General features: G+C 41.1%; 2 protein-coding genes across 2 annotated transcripts in view; one reads left to right on the top strand and one right to left on the bottom strand.

The window, feature by feature from the left end:
• The window catches only part of ehmt1a (euchromatic histone-lysine N-methyltransferase 1a), a 130,745-nt gene that overhangs the window by 60,667 nt on the left and 53,464 nt on the right, over positions 1 to 16,614 (bottom strand). The gene's annotated exons all lie outside the window — the stretch shown is intronic.
• fgf17 (fibroblast growth factor 17) lies at positions 11,052 to 14,897 on the top strand (the record flags this gene model as incomplete). Its single annotated transcript, XM_083979404.1, has 5 exons — positions 11,052 to 11,083; positions 11,178 to 11,214; positions 11,478 to 11,655; positions 12,958 to 13,064; positions 14,607 to 14,897. 5 exons carry the CDS (start codon positions 11,052 to 11,054, stop codon positions 14,895 to 14,897), a joined length of 645 nt encoding a protein of 214 aa, XP_083835530.1.

Raw genomic sequence — 16,614 nt, 5'->3', positions numbered from 1 at the left:
CCTCTTGACCAGCAGCTACTCAAGAAGTGAGAGCCAGCCCTGTGACAGTAAGTGACGCTGCCCCGTTACTCCTGGATAACAGGAGTCCTGCCACAGGTACATGTTTGTTTTGTTTTTTGTTTTGTTTTATGTGTTTCACCTGTTGATATCACTGAAATGTAATACATTACATATGGCCCAACTTCAAGAGTAATGTTGTCACATTGGTAATTTTGGTCACATTGGTCATTTTAAACATGTCTCTCTTTTATATTTGTACTTACATATATTCAAATAATACCAACATTGTGTGTAATTCAGGATTCACATGTCTTTTTCATTAAGAAATTATTCCACGTTCCATATATAGTCTATAAATGCTATATGTATGTATGTTTGTATATATCTATACATGCGTTATAGACCACATTGCTTCAGAGAAACATTGAACTATACACATATGTAGATGCATTGCTCTGTAAAGAGGAAAGAGAGGAAAACATCCAGTCATGACTCCTGCAATCTCTACATCGTGTCTCTGTCGACACTGTATGTGCAGTAACATTTGTGGCTCTTCTTTGACTGCAGCCGTGGTTGTGGGTCCTGTAGCGACTTGCTTGGGGCTCCATGCTGGGGCTTCACAGGTGAGCAGAAACGAGAGACGCACTTGTGGGTTTTTTAAGTGTTTAAGTGCTGTCTTTGAAAGTGTCCTGTTACGCTGCTCCCTCCAAGGCCACCTGACCCCAGAGCTCCTCCTGCATAGGTAACGCACTTCTCCCCTCTAGTCTGGACAGAGTGTGGTTGACCTTTTAGAGTTAGAGTTAAAAATCAATATGGGTAATGTAACTGAAGTGTTTGATTGTGATTCGTTTTACTGTTAGACTACAGACAGGTAAGAAATAAAAATGATCCCCACACCACATCCTCTAAGTGAGGGCAGTTTTCCCTCCTCTCAGTTGAGGTAACACCAAGCCTTGTTTGTTTATGTCATTATGTCTGTGGAACATGTTACTGATGGTTTTCTGAGTGGCTCTGAACACCCGCCCTCTTACCTGGCGGTGACCTCCACAAAAGCCGTCATTGACCCCTCTCAATCGTCAATCTCTGCTCACATCTGGCCTCCACTGGCCCATTGTTCCTCTCTGAGGTTCCTTCAAAGCCAGACGAGACCCAAGCCTCAGTGGCCCTGATCCATCCACAGTTGTATCACCTTGTAAGTAGTTCTTCATATACTGGTCCCATTTAATTTGTTTTCTGTACCACTTGGGATCAATAAAGTATATCCATCTATAGTATCTTGATCCACTACTGAGATCCAAATCACTTTTACAACTTTGAATCTTTGTACTTTGAACAATCCCCCTCAGACCAAACCAAACCAAACCTGGCCATGTCTACACCGATCCTTGTCCACCTAACACGTCCGAAAACGCATATACATGAGCAATTATATACATACACAAATAAGCAATAGCAAATACGGTTGTAGCATTAAAATGTCCTGTTCCAGCTGCTGAGATCAAGAAAATGGTTTAGGAGTATGATGGCCAAAACTGAGAGACTCAGGAGGAGCTTCTTTCCTCAGGCCATAGATAGACTCCTGAACCAGGACTCAACTTGACCACTCCCCCCACCACCAGGACTCAGCCTGATACACAAACACACACACCCTTGCACATATTTCATTTCTGATTACATTATTTAGATTATATTTAATAATAATAATGATAATAATAATAATATGATTATTTACATCATATTAGTTTTATTTTATTCATATTTATCTTATTTATTCTATTTACAAGGTCAGTTTAGAAGCAACCAGTGCCTCAATCAATGAGTGACCAATAGAGTCTGCGTTAATTTTTCAGTTTTCAGAGTTTTTGTAAATTAAAATCATTTTAGAGGTCTGCTGTGGAGTAGTGTGGACATCAAAAGCAAATGTTTAAAACTAAAACTTGAAGTGTGGATATATCGTCATTGTGGTTTGTTGTGAGGCCGAGGTCAGACTTGACTGAGATTTGGAAACCAAATGAACTTTAGGAGGAGATGGATCTCAGACAGAGTCAATGTTAAACCTTCTATGTCAGCATCAAGCAAATTCAAACAACCAACCAAATGCTAACAAACAATTATGGAGTTTAAGATCAATTTTGAAGACTTTAGAAGCTTTTTGTAGTTGTTCATGGCAGCAGGATGATGGATTTTAACAGCTCTTGTTAACAGTAAAGATCATTCAGACATTTCAAGCTCATGTGAAATTGAATCTGTATAGTTACCAGAGGATATAAAGTCAAATCAGTGGCAAAACACTAATCATAGCACCTCAGCTCCCCAGCTCCCTCACTCTGCTGTGATATTCAGCGTTTTCACTTTTGTCTTTGATCACTTAATGTTGGTGGCTTTTGCTAACAATGGAGGAACAGTGACTCTCCATTCCTTCCACAGCAAGAGTCATGGAAGCAGGCCTGACATACCAGGCATGCTGTAGTTGTAGGGCACCACTTGTCTTGCCGTTGGTCTGGGGCCCATTGTGTGGCGGTGGGGCCGGGCTCTGGAGGGTGACAGAAAATAGAAAATGGAAAATTCCTGTGTGAAGTGCAGTCGTTGTTGATCAGGTGTGAACTGCAGAGCAGAGATCAGAGCAGCAAGGGGAGGAGGGAGCAGACAGCTGCTGCAGCCCCACATCAAGCCCCTCCACTGAAAGCACACTAGCTGGGACTGAGCTCACTGCCGGGGGCCCTGGCTCTCAGCAGAACAGGCACCGCGGCCATGCTGTGGTGGAGAGGGGGCTGTTCAGGGTAAGACCAATACAAGGCGGGGAACTATGGCAATTAACTTTTACTCTGACATGTTGAGTATATTTTGCATTTTGGGAACTTTGTGTGTTTGTGACTCATAATGTTAAGTATCTGACCTTCTACATACCAGCTTAGGCATATACATATGTTGTTTATTCATATTTTCATCATTTATTTGCTAATTTGCATGCAATATGTTTTATTTTTTGTTATATATATACTGTATACGCACATCTACTTATGTGGGTTTCTACAATTTTTTGCTGACTATTTGCTGCTGCAGTCAGCAAAGTGCGGTTGGTTGTACATTGCAGTGGGAATGACACTTTTCTTCATAACTTTACTCAGCAGGAGTCAATCAGTGTATCCTGGGATCAATCGGCGGACAAATCCACAGTTTCATGATCCAAAGGGCTGTGGGAGGCAGACAACCAAGAATGGTGGCAACAGGGCACATGTTCTTGGGTTAGGACCGAAGTTGACAAAGCCCAGGTCAAAGAGAGAATGTATCTGAAAGGAGGAAGAGATGGAGCAGGCGTGAAGAACGAAAGAATGAGCTGAATATTTGGACGTTGACACCAAGAAGGATGGACCAGGTGGGAAAAAGCTAATGAAAGCAAGTGCAGCAGATACCAGGAGCAGGTGGATGATGAGCGAGAGCTGCCACCATGCGCCTGTAAATCAAGAGGGCAAAGATGAAGAGGGAGAGGAAGATGCAGCCTCAGTTCTTCATGTCTTGGATCCAGCATATGTTGAAACTTTCCTCTCAGACTCTGCTCCATGTTGACTTGGCTGCATCACATCGTCTCCGCTGATAGCTAAGTCAGATGCACATTTAAGATGCCACATCCCAATGATGGAGCTGATGGTACTGGATCCAGGTCTGGAGACTGAAGTCACTCAACTCACTGTCATCTAGAAGATGACATGGAGCAGTTTTTGACATGGCGACATCTTGCTGTAAGGAGCCATTAGAAGACGGTGGATGTGGTTATGAAAGGATGAACATGTAGGGCTGTTAAGCCTCAGATCTCTCAGAGCTCATCCACTTTGTGGTTCAATCCTCTGCTCAGCACAGTTGTGATGAGTGGTTAGTCTTTGTTTCAGTTCCAACCAGTCAGTCCATTCAACTCTGACCTCTCATCAACACAGAGCTGCCCAGACATGGAGCTCTTGTTCATTTAGCCATAACTTGTCAACATGTACTATGTAATCATATACATTACTGTTGCATAATTTAAAATGTAAAGCTGTTGTTTTCTTGTAGGATTTCTGACACTGGGATGATGGGATCAGAGCCAGTCAGAGAGAAAACCCAGTGGTAGAATATTCATTAGCATCGCCCATAAATCAGCAAATACACAAACAGTCCCCGAATAAACAAGAGGAACACATTTTCTTTCTGCCTCTGTTTCTCCATGTGTTGATGACTGTGCTACATACGTCTCACGTCTCATTTCACAGACGATTATCATCACTATTGTGCTGTTGACCGCTCCTACAGGGAAAAGAAAACTCCTCTCCTGGCTGAAGCTGGAGACACTTATTTTGAAAGGATTCCTCTGAGGAATTCCTCGGGGGTGTGAGACGTGTTTTGACTGCGAGGCCCAGTGACATCAGTGACATATGTCCACAGTCTCGTTGTCACCTGATGACAGAATAAATCTTGAAAATGGTTATCAGTGAGTCCTTGAAATCCCAAACCAGTCAAATATAATGGCCTGATGTGTCCTCTGGGAGCAGGAGGTCACATGTTTCTCCATCCATAACTAATTTCTAATAAATGGCCAGTTCCCCAGTGACTTGTTTTAGAGGTCAAATTGTTTGCATGCTTTTTTTTTCTTTTCTTTTTCTTTTCGAATTCTTCAAGGCTTTTGTAGGATGATGTAGGTTTCAACTAACTTACTTTTTTTTTTTTTTTTTTTACTTTTATAATGTTTTGGACAGTTTTCATATACTTTTGATTCTTTGTTTTTGGTATTTTTGCCTCCTATATCTAAGCTTTTAAGTTTTGGATGCGGAAAGTCAGTGAAGAATGGATAGAATCTGTTTATTTTGTAATATATATCTGTGACTGACCTCACCATCCATCTTCCAACATCATGTAAAACTCCTATGAAGCCTCTCTTAAACTTTTACATTTACATCAGGGTTTTCTTGCAGCTCTGCAACATGAAGCAGTAACATCCTTTTTTACTTTGACAGGTTACCTTTAAGATTCATCAGCTGAAAGAAGCGATGCTCTTGGAGAGTTTGGTGACTTGGACTCTTGTACTAGAATAAGAATAAAGTTGTAACAAGTTATGACAAGTTTCCTTTGTTTTCTTGGTTGCAGAGACAGAGGAATATGTGTATGTGTATGTTTATAAAGCTTTGATTGGGAAGCTCCCAACCTACTTGATGTCCTTGTTGCACTTGAGTCAACCAAGACCCACCCGCCCAGCATCATACATTAGGTTAGATATTCCACGGGTAAATACAGAGGGAGGAAAGAAAGCATTCAGTTTCTCTGCCCCAGACAAGTGGAATAAACTGCAGGACTCGCTAAAACTTAAACAGTTTATTTCTGTGGAGTCCTTCAGGAGTCTTTTAGACCTTGTCTTTCATATTGAATGTACTTGCTTTTCCTGAAGCTGAGACCCTCAACCATAAGTTGTTTTTCCTTGTGTCTGCTTAAGGTATCTTTAAATCTGACACCCGATGATTACACTGTTTATAATTGTGTTTTATTTTTGCTTTTATGCTTGATGCTTTGTTGGTGTTGCTGTTGTGTGTGTTGATTGGTGTTGCTGTTGTGTGTGTTGCTCTATATTTGTGATCAGGGCGTCATTGTAAAAGAGAGCTTGCTCTCAATTGGCTTCCCTGAATAAATAAAGGTTTAAAATGAAATATGTCTCCGTCCACAGAACATGAGGAGTAACCAATGGTTTGAATCTTATGCTGTGACCTTCACCTGATCTCAGGACAGTGGAGCTTTTGGACTGTCATGTAAGGCAATGATCTTCACCATTATGATCATCATCACATCAAGGAAGATGAGGGAGATCCAGTTCAGAGACTTGGAGCAATGAATGTGTCGGCATCTCATGGTAGAACAACACCAGACTGAGATGATGTATGTATGTTTGTCCTGTAATGTGTCAGATGTCTGTGTACAGTCTGGACATAAAGAGGTCATCTGCGCAATGAGCAGTTTTGTGTCCATCAAAACAGATTTTATATATAGATGTATATGTAGGCCTAGTTGTACAGAAAGGAAATTTTTAGGAGGCCAAATCCCACATTTCCTAAATCTCCATGACAACATGTTTTAATGAGCAATAGAATAGACAAATTCCAGATACAGTAGTCTAATAGTGCCTCCAAATCTGCTGAATATTCAGTACAACAACTAACAACTAATGACAAACTAATGATGATTCTCAGCAGCTTCAACTCTGACTTTAGAGTAGCAGCAACTGTGTCACCACCATTAATGTAAAGATCTGGATCCGGATCTGGATCTGGATCTGGATCAGGATCTGGATCTGGACCTGGATCTGGACCTAGATCTGGATCTGGACCTGGATCTGGACCTAGATCTGGACCTGGATCTAGCTGCAGCTCGGACCTACCATGTGTGGCCAGTGTGCGGCTATTTTCATTACCATCACCTCTTGTAACTGCCCCCCCACCCCACCCACCCCCTTCGGTGTCTGCAGCTCGGAGAAGGGCAGTTGTGTGAGTCACTTTATTAGTTTTGAAGTCTGACATGTTCCCAGCTTCTTGGCCTGTGTATGAAGCAGTCAGAGCCTGTCTACAACTGGCCGGTGTTAATCACGGATCAGCAACTTGGGTTTCACCTGTCGGACATCCCAATGCTCAGGGGCTCAGGGGGATTTGCACAGTCTGGTCACTCCGACAATGTTGTCTGTCTCCTGTTAGGTCTTACATATCTCCAGCATCCCAGTTTTAGTCGTGATTACACATTTCTACAAATTTACATTTTTGCAGCTCGCTCGTGTCTGTCATCATATGATACAACTTTATCCCACGCTTATCACATTAGGATTGCTTGTGTGTGTGCACGAGTGTGTTTGTGTCCCTGTGTTCAAAGGCTTTGCAGGGCAACACTCATTATGGATAAAGGGGGGTGGGGAAACTAGTTCAAATTTATTGCCTGCGTCAGCTGTGTCAAATTTGGCAAGCTCAAATGGTCAGCTTGCAAATGGCAGGGCGATACCTTAGGGTCAACAGCCTTTGTAATAAGCACAGAGTTGTACATTCTCACCTCTCAGCGTATGACCGTGTTCATCTACATGAAGAAGTGAAAAAAGTACATTCACTGATACTGTTAGATTCACATTCCCAGGAATCAGCCATGAGCAGTGACCTGACTGTGAACGTGAAAGACAAGAACAGCCGCTGCTGCTGCTGCTGAGGAGCGGACCGCTCATCCACATGAACCCCGCAGTGTTTTTGTCTTTTTGTCTCCTACTTTTCTCTTCTTTTGATCATTCATAAATGAGACCACCCACTTTTCTGAACCCTTGCTGCTATTTTCGCAGGGTCAGAAAGAGTGGCCAGTTGCTCTTTATGGCGGAGATTTTTACGATGTGGTCAGAGCTGTTTGGAGACCACCAGTTCTCCTTTCACTTGTCCCTGGAACAACAGTGACCCCGAGGAGGACTTGAGCTATGTGAGACATGGGTCCACTGTTTTGAAGTCTTAGAAAGCCACTCAAGAATGCCTAAGTGTGTAGAAACAGATAGATATTGTTTCTATGATTATGTGAGATATACGGCTATTCAAGATGATCTGAAATTGTATATAATTCCGATGCAGGGTGACGTTTTGTTGTTTATCTGAATGTCCATCTCCAAGACATGTTCAGTGTTGTTTGCTCCACAGCACATCCTGAAAATGACCATAAACCAAAGTGCACATGAAAAAAACTACCTCTAAAGTAATGAATTTAGAAAACTGCAGCTGTGAATTTAAACTCTCAAGAACTAAACGTTGTTTTAGCGATATGTACTATCCACACCTGTAGCCTATTTACCTTCAAGATGCCCCAGGGCATAAGATGAGCTGTAATTCACAAGTGATCAATTTTCCACAAAGTCACAGTTGCTTTTGTCCAAATCATAGACATTTCAGTTTCAGTTCAGAAAAACGTTGTCACCACCATGCCAGCAGCTCTGTCAAGTTTAGCAAGGATAATGTTTATCATGATATCATGTTTATCATAGTTTTCATATATTTCAAAATGTAAATGATTTAGACTCCAGACTAGAATTTCAGTGTTGTATCAGAAATAATCTTTATGTCCATAGTAACACAGCTTAAAATGCATCACACAATCACTCAATGAGCAAGCACGTGCTGGTGTAAAAAGAAGTAAAGGTGAAAAAGATTGCAGATCTGCAGTTGGCTGGATGTATTTTGTATTTTTTAATGTTAAAATGCCGTAGTGCAGAAGTAACTTTAGGTTAGCATGCTATTTCTTACTTAACCTCATCGTGACCCTGCGTGTAAAGTCAGGGTACAACCAAAGTCATCAGCATTCATCACCATGGTTATCTGCACCAAAACACATGGCAACCAACCATTCAATAGATATCTAGATATTTTAATCCAGATGAAAGTGGTGGACTGACCAGGAGACAGACACTGCCATCCTTTGAGCCGTGTTGCTAGCGGGGCTAAAAGCCTCACCTGTTCAGCCCTGCATGTCTGTCAACATCTAGGTCTTCTGTCGCAGCCTGAGTGGCTGCCACAGAGACACACATAAATATGATCGGGTTACACACATCCTCACATCTCTGCATCAGGTTCACAAACTGAAGATGATCAAACTTGTGCTGTGATGTTCACATTTGTGTCCTGTTTCTATATCCCTCCACTTTGTGTGTACAAAAAAACAAACAAACATGTTCGGCTATTTGTAAGGGTTAGGTAAAGATTATGATTCAAAGACCTGGAATTGATGGGCAGAGATTCATACGTGTTTTATATTATATGCCCGACATCAAAATTGTTTAAATAAGTGGCTGACAAGATAACATCACATGCTGCATTGACAAACCATCTCATTTGGATTTGTCTGGAGGAACACAATGGATGGACGGTTACTTCACAAAAGAGACTAGACCTAGATAGAAGGATGGATACAGCCAGATCAACAGAGTTGCAGTAGCGTTCCCAATTCACCTGACTGTCTGGAGCTTGGCACAAATGGGCACCACAGAAAAAAGAAAAGAAAAGTTGGGCTGGGTTGTATGGTCTGGTTGGTCAGTATCTGCTAAGCTAAACAGCACAAGGTCAGGACCTCTGCTCCTTTCTGTGCTGAATTACCTCTGAAGCTGCTCTCACTTCGCTTCCAATCTGCTGCTAAAACTCTGATTTTAGAACCAGGACGTCGTCCGACAACATCACCCCAACAGCACATCAGTCAAAGACAAAGATGGAGGTTTCATTTCAGACAGATTTACTGTGACATCATCACTCAGAAGAGAGAAAGTTAGAAACTCCTTCATGTCAGCTGCCGTGTGGTCTGTGGAGTGAAGTTGGCTAACAACAAAGGTGCTAAGTAAGCAACACTGCTAATGGTGAAGCTTTATCCCTCAGTCACATGGCATTTAGCCGGGCCATGATGTAACTTGATCGCTCAGTCGGTCAGTGTTGTTTGCATTTATAGTCGTGCCTTGATACTGAAGAGGCTATCTATCTATCTATCTATCTATCTATCTATCTATCTATCTATCTATCTATCTATCTATCTATCTATCTATCTATCTATCTATCTATCTATCTATCTATCTATCTATCTATCTATCTATCTATCTATCTATCTATCTATCTATCTATCTACCTACCTATCTATGCTATAGGCTATTAGACCTACGACACATCAGGCCTCTCAGTCTCTACACATTATTCACATCATAATCACACAGACTGTTTTGAGGAGATGGGCCGATGTGCTGACAGAGTCTCAGAGTAAGAAGTGACACCAACAAGTGGACCCAGTGGCTGCTGCTGCTGCTGGCTCCAGTCAGAGATGTCTCTGCTGCATTTTACCACTTTAGTGCCCTATAGACGGGGGCGTCGGGGGTCAAAAGAACGTGAGAAGGGCAAGATGTGGAAGCACTTGAAGCTTCATGTTACACTGTTGTCCACAGACACACAATGATACTATCAACCTCTTTTCTTCTTTTTACGAGTAGGTTTTTCCTCAGACAAGTGCAATTACACAACATATTGTTGCATTTACAGTAATGTGTATATTCTATAGGCATAGTGCCTTTCAATCGTATGTCTTATTTTGTATTCTTTTTCCACTTCAGTAAACTTAATTTCAATAATGTCTTTTCTTGTCTTTTCTCTTCATGTCTTCTCTTCTCCCATTAATTAATTAATGGTTCACAAAAGGCCCTACTCATCTCTTAATGTTGATTGCTCATTATGTGAAGGTGAAACTGGCCTATTTGTCTGAATGATTTGTTTCGCCTTCTTTTTACAAGAGGCCAGCCAACATTAGATAAAAGGGAAGTGTGATTTGGTGTGTGTGTGTGTGTGTGTGTGTGGGGGGGGGGGGGGGGGGGGGGGGTCACCTAATTGCCACACCCATAACGTGCCATTACTCTCCTTCACTTTTAAATACAGTGCTGCAGTAATGGTCGGCATTAGAGAGGAAGAGGGAATAAAAGTTAGAGCTAATAGGCTACTTCCCTTTCTTTTTCTTTTTTCTTTTTTAACTTGACGTGACATTACGTCTTAAAAACGTGAATAATCTCTTTTCTGCGCATCTGTGTTCCTCCTGTAGCCCTGCGGCTGTGCCCACCCACAGCAGGCAGACCCAGGGAGGGACTTTTGGCTTTCAACATTAAACCAGAGAGCAGTGTGATCCCGGTGACACAGAGGGCTTTTCAAAACCTGGAATTAACACGAGCGGACAGGACCCGTCACCTTTCACCCCAGTGATGTAAAAAAAAAAAAAAAAAAAATCGTTTGAAATAATAGTAATATAGTGATTAAGATGGATGGATGTGGTTTTGATGCGCTGCACGGATCTTGTGAAGAGCTCTTCGCCGCTCAGTCTGCTGGACCAAGGTTTTGAAAGTCTAAATGTGACGGGAATAAGTCGTCGGTGGCTTTTTAAAAAAAATCATCACCAGAGACTCACTTGTTGTGGATGGACAGGTCAGAGGAGCATATGCAACACAGTGGAAGCACCGTTGGATTTACTCACCGCGTCCAGCTCCTTGATCGGATGAAATAAACAGGAGAATGTATGGAATCAACCAGCGCTGTATTTACATGTAAGACGACGGATCAGATCCTAAACTGTGATTACTATTGCCACTAAATGACGTCTTTATATAGTAATAACAACTCTTTTTGTTGTTGTTGCAGATCGTTTCATTTCTTCGTGCTGTGGTGCCATGCTCAGGTAAATACCCTCTGAAAGAAATTATTTCTATAAATAGAATCAGTAAAAAGTTTTATTTTTATTTTATTTTTTATTATTATCATTATTATACCTGAGTTATTATCCTATTATATTATGAATTTAAAGCCAAGGCTACTTCTCTGGTAGTTATAAAGGGAATTTCGACCTGCTGTGGTTGTTGTAAAAAAAAATGGCTACACGTTTCTTTAACCCAGATTAGAAAGAAAAAGTTATGTATTTTATTTTTCCCTTTACATAAAAAGGGGGAGAATCACCCGTCTCCTAATTTTAACCAGTATGTGAGGACGCAGGGCGCAGTGACGGACCAGCTCAGCCGCAGACAGATCAGGGTGTACCAGCTCTACAGCCGCACCAGCGGGAAGCATGTCCAAATTCAGGGCAAAAGGGTCACCGCCACAGCTGAGGATGGAAATATGTACGGTAAGAACTGACACTGGTACTGATGCTCACCTTGCACCACATTTGGTATTGGTTGTAGATCTTAGTTTGGAGATGTAGGAGAGGAATCCTCTTGTCTTTATTACTTTTTTCCTCCTTTAAATTATTGTATGGTAGTTACAGAGCCATGTTAAGATGTTCTGAAAAATAAAAACTCTCAAAAGGTGTTGTGGATTCTGCAGAAGTCTCCAAATGTCCTTTTGGACATCTGCATGAAAAATTATGATAGGCCTATATGAAAGTTTTTGTGGTGGCAACCATTTAAGCAGCTGTCAGTGACTCAGCCATATTTTATGATATGGATGTAGCTATTGTTTATCTTCATCAGGGAAAATGAATTGCATGCATACCATCATTTGCTGGATTTGAAAATATAATCACATTTTTTAGTCATTTGTCTTATTAGTCATGCTTTTCAGTGTTAAAGATATTGGGCTATTGCTCAAGAAGTATTTGTCAGGGAATATGAACCTTTACTTCGTGACTTATGTGTGGTAGAGAGACAAACTAGAGCTGGTCTGATATCTTTAATGTGTTAGAAATCAGTGGATTTGCAGACACACGCACACACACAAAGAAGTCCCCACAATGGGCAGCACTCCCTGACAGTTTCAGCTCCAGCCTTCTTGTTCCCCCTGTGAGGTGTTTTCAGGGCCTATATGTTAATTCAGCCTCCCTGCTGTATCCATGAATCTATCGTCTGGCAAATTAGCGGCTGATTAGGGCAAGTCCTTTGTCTCTATACCCTAATACACAAGGCTGTTGTAATGCTCAATGGCCATAATTAACTGCAGGACAAATTCAACTGAGGATGTTTATTCGGCCTCCAGTGCAGCTCTTAAATGTTCAGCCATTCAGCTACATCTGTTTAATTGTTTCGTGTAAGGGGTGATTTAAGGAGGCGTACCTGGTCAGTGAATGCCTCAGGTCTCTCACCAACTCAATTGTTTATTCTGTCAGTCTAATGGGAAAACAATAGGTCACATACACAATTATAACATATTTGTATAAAAACTAATTGACATCTTAACTTTACCGACTGTTGTCTATGGAAATATGTTACAGACCTTAAATATTGCGCAGTTAAGTGGAAAGTTGTACATAATATGAACATCAGCATAGTAAAAGTCGAAATAATAATCGCCAAGGGGACTGCCTGTATTGAGTGTATAGAATATCACCTGAAACTCTTGATAATACAAACAGACATTTGAATAAAATAAAGACAAAACATGCGATTGTGTTTTTTTTTGGTATATTAACTCCTCTGTTTTTCTCTGGCAGCTCGTCTGTTTGTTGAGACGGATACGTTTGGCAGTCGAGTGAGGATAAGAGGCGCAGAAAGTGGGCGTTACCTCTGCATGAACCGGAAGGGGAAACTCGTTGGGAAGGTATGATACACATCCCAATATATTTATTTAGAAAGAAACATTTAAAGTGTGTGTGTGTGTGTGTGTGTGTGTTGATCTTCGTTTTTAAGTATTACCATGGAAAAGTTTTGAATGGATACTGTGATAGGAATCAGTAAAAACAAAACAAAAACAAAAACAGATCAATCTGTAACCACCTCATCAGATCTCACTCTCACTAACGCTGAGAGCTGTTGTACTAAAGCCGAGTCCACTGACAGTGTCACTCACCCCAGGACATGATGTGCTGGAAACAAGAAATCCTCAGTGACATCCCTCAGTCTTAGCAACCACAGCTGACAATGAGGAGGGGAAAGCACCATCCCATCATGCACTGCTTGTGTATTTGGTCATAAGTCAAATGTCCATTTCCTTCATGGAAATGGAAAAGATGGGCCCACATATCTGGCTGACATGTCATGAAGTCACTAATCTATTTCTCATCAGGATTGAAGGTGTGGCTGCAAAATTCACACAAGATGTTACATAAGTCCTCAATTACACTACACGAGTACGGATGAGAGTTCACTGTAAAGTTCGCAACTCAACTTCAAACTACGAAGATGTGCAGCTAGTTGACGCATACAGGCTACATGAACCCAAACAGTATAGTATTATGTTAGTCGCCTCTGGGTTCAAGCACACCATATGTTTTCAAATGTGGGGCTTCAGCTCGCTCTCGGTGGAAGGTGCTGTTGTTGCATTGTGCTGGTCCGACAGGTGTGTTTACAGTGTTTGTGCATCACAGCATGGAAAAGGGGCAACAAGTATTGATACCACTAGCCTCTTTTACACAACCTGTAGTAGGCATAAGTGTTTTGCACTATTCTGCTCAAAAGGTATGAACATAGAGCAGGCGGGAACATTATCGCTCTACCCCTTAGTCATGCCTCTGATTTTAAGACACTTTATGATGGCTTTTTGGTTCAATGTAAATGAGCAACGTTGATGATGTAATGAAGAGTCAGCCAGCAGCTTGTTTGCTTAGCTTAGCATAAAGGCTGGAAACTGATGGAAACAGCTAGCCTGGCTCTGTCCAAAGGTAACAAAACAGGGAACAAAACTATTTGTTAAGCAAATTAGATATAATGTGTTAACTAGTGAGCTTCAGGGACAGATTGTGTTTCCTCTGGACACGGTCAAATGACTACAAAACTGAATGTGCTAAATGTTTACTGTAATAATGTGACATCAAAAGTCCTACATATGTTAGTAAATATAATGTGTTTGATTGCTTCAACCTGTCTTTTCCAAAGGACGACTCTGACATTTCCTCTAGATGTTGCACAGTCTCACTTTAAAGTGGATTTTGTGTTACAGTAACAAGGAAATGTTTGGATTGACCACTTTCTTCCTGTAGATCAGAAGACTTGCATGTTGGTACCATAGCTGCTAACTCTTGAAATGAGAATATCATTTATGTTTGATATGAACAACAACATCAATGTCACAATGTCACATGACCCCAGTACGTGTCTGTCCAGCTAGTCTAACATCAGAAACCTGTCTTGTCTCCTCACGCAGCCCAACGGCCGGAGCAGGGATTGTATCTTCACAGAGATAGTCCTGGAGAACAATTACACGGCTTTCCAGAATGCCAAGTATGAGGGCTGGTATGTGGCTTTCACCAGGAAAGGGAGGCCCATCAAAGCCTCCAGGACGAGGGAGAACCAGAGAGAGGTCCATTTCATCAAGAGGCTCCACACGGGCCCGCCTCCCTTCCCCAACACGGACCAAAGCAAACACTTTGAGTTCATCCGATTTCCGTCCACACGTCGTGCAAAGCGGAACAGGAAATCACATACCTCTTCCTAACGCACAGCAAAAAGCAAAAATGGACTAAATGCCAGCTGTGATTTTTAGGGAAGAAACCCAGATGCTATTTTATTTTTGTATAATTTTGATAGGTAAACAATGATTAAAATTCCACAAATCTAAAGTAATATTGCTGTAAAATGATCATGTGTAAATACTGACAGAGAGTAAAGCAGATGGATTATATTTAATTGTCCTGTGTGTATGTGTTGACTGGTGGCGAGGTGTGAAGGATGAAGGGATAATGTGACTTGGATGCTTCGCTGCAATGAGACAAAGACATTATTTGAACTTTATATCAGGTGGTGAATTCCTGTGATATGAGACAAGGTTACAATCATAAAAGTTTTCAGTAATAGTGAGTCACATCATGCTAAATAAGTCCATCAAAAACAATCAACTTATGTCAAAAAGCAGCACTGTCAAAGAGGAACACTCATCGTAAGCACACCTTTATTCTATTTCAATTGAATTAGTGGCATTTAACTTAAAGATAGATGTTGCCACCCTAATACCACTATGGTACGACAGGTACCAATCAAACAGACAGGGTAACGCCAAAGAATCTGGTCACCAAACACATTGCTACTGCTTCACAAAAAAGACTACCCTTATATGGATTTATGAATGGTTTATAAATAGATCTTTTATTAACTTAATTGTCATAACTCATTAGATTAAAAGGACAACAGTGGGCTGTTGCTTACCAGTTAGTGAAACCACACATCTCTGCACTGCTCAGTCTCACTATTCTCATTAGTAATTTAGCTTGATTTGTTTAGTGAATCATCCAGCATCTGTACCTGCTGCTTTATTGCATTTTTGTTAAGTTAGGCTACTAGTCATTAACCAGCATCAGCATTGTGACAGTTTCATCTGACACACCTAATTATGGCATCAAATGATTCATGTCCAATCAACAGATTGTTACTCTGAGGTTTTTGCAGTAAAATTGTTCTCATTGACCTGTTTTGTCAGCAGCCGTCCTCGTTAGAGTCACATGGAGATGCTACTTGGTGCTGGTTGAGCTCTTCCTTTAACTTTCCAGCTATAACTTATTTTGGTGACCTTGTTTTACCTGGTCAACTGCTCACCCCTCGTTTGTCCCACTTTTCACATTGACCTGTGGTAAGCATTAACTTATTAACTTATCTTGCCATATAGTGAGCCTGCACCAATTGATTAAAAACTTTTGTAATTTGTTTTTAATTTGTTTATTTGTCCATTGATGATTGTAAACCACTTATAAATTCTCGATGAGGACAGTCTTATTGTAAAATTGTGCCGTGCTGCTAGCATGGCTGAAACAGTGCTAAATATAAACTATGAGGCCACCATAAAACAATGAACTGTTGTCTGTGTTGCTTGATGTGCAGTGTATAATTACAGCCACTATCAAATCAACAAATTACAGTGTGGCCAATAGCAGTCAAAGGTAATAATGATGCTGCATGATGACAGATTGTCAGAGCCAGGGATGCAAAATATGTTGTGAAAGTATTGGAATAATATGGATAAAATGCAGGAAGAGGATGATGGGATGAGTCAGTGTCATATATTACAGTAACAACCTGTGTGGCAGTTGTGGAGTTCATTCAAACATCACTGCTTAAATGTCACACAACAGATTATAATGTATTAGATCAACGGTGACACAATGTTGTGACGGATCAAAATGCTATTTGGATTTCTGCCAACTAATGCAGCTCCTCTAATA

This window comes from Trachurus trachurus, assembly GCF_905171665.1.
Source record: "Trachurus trachurus genome assembly, chromosome: 9".
Classification (NCBI taxonomy): Eukaryota; Metazoa; Chordata; class Actinopteri; order Carangiformes; family Carangidae; genus Trachurus; species Trachurus trachurus.
This window is presented reverse-complemented; position numbering and strand designations above follow the sequence as displayed.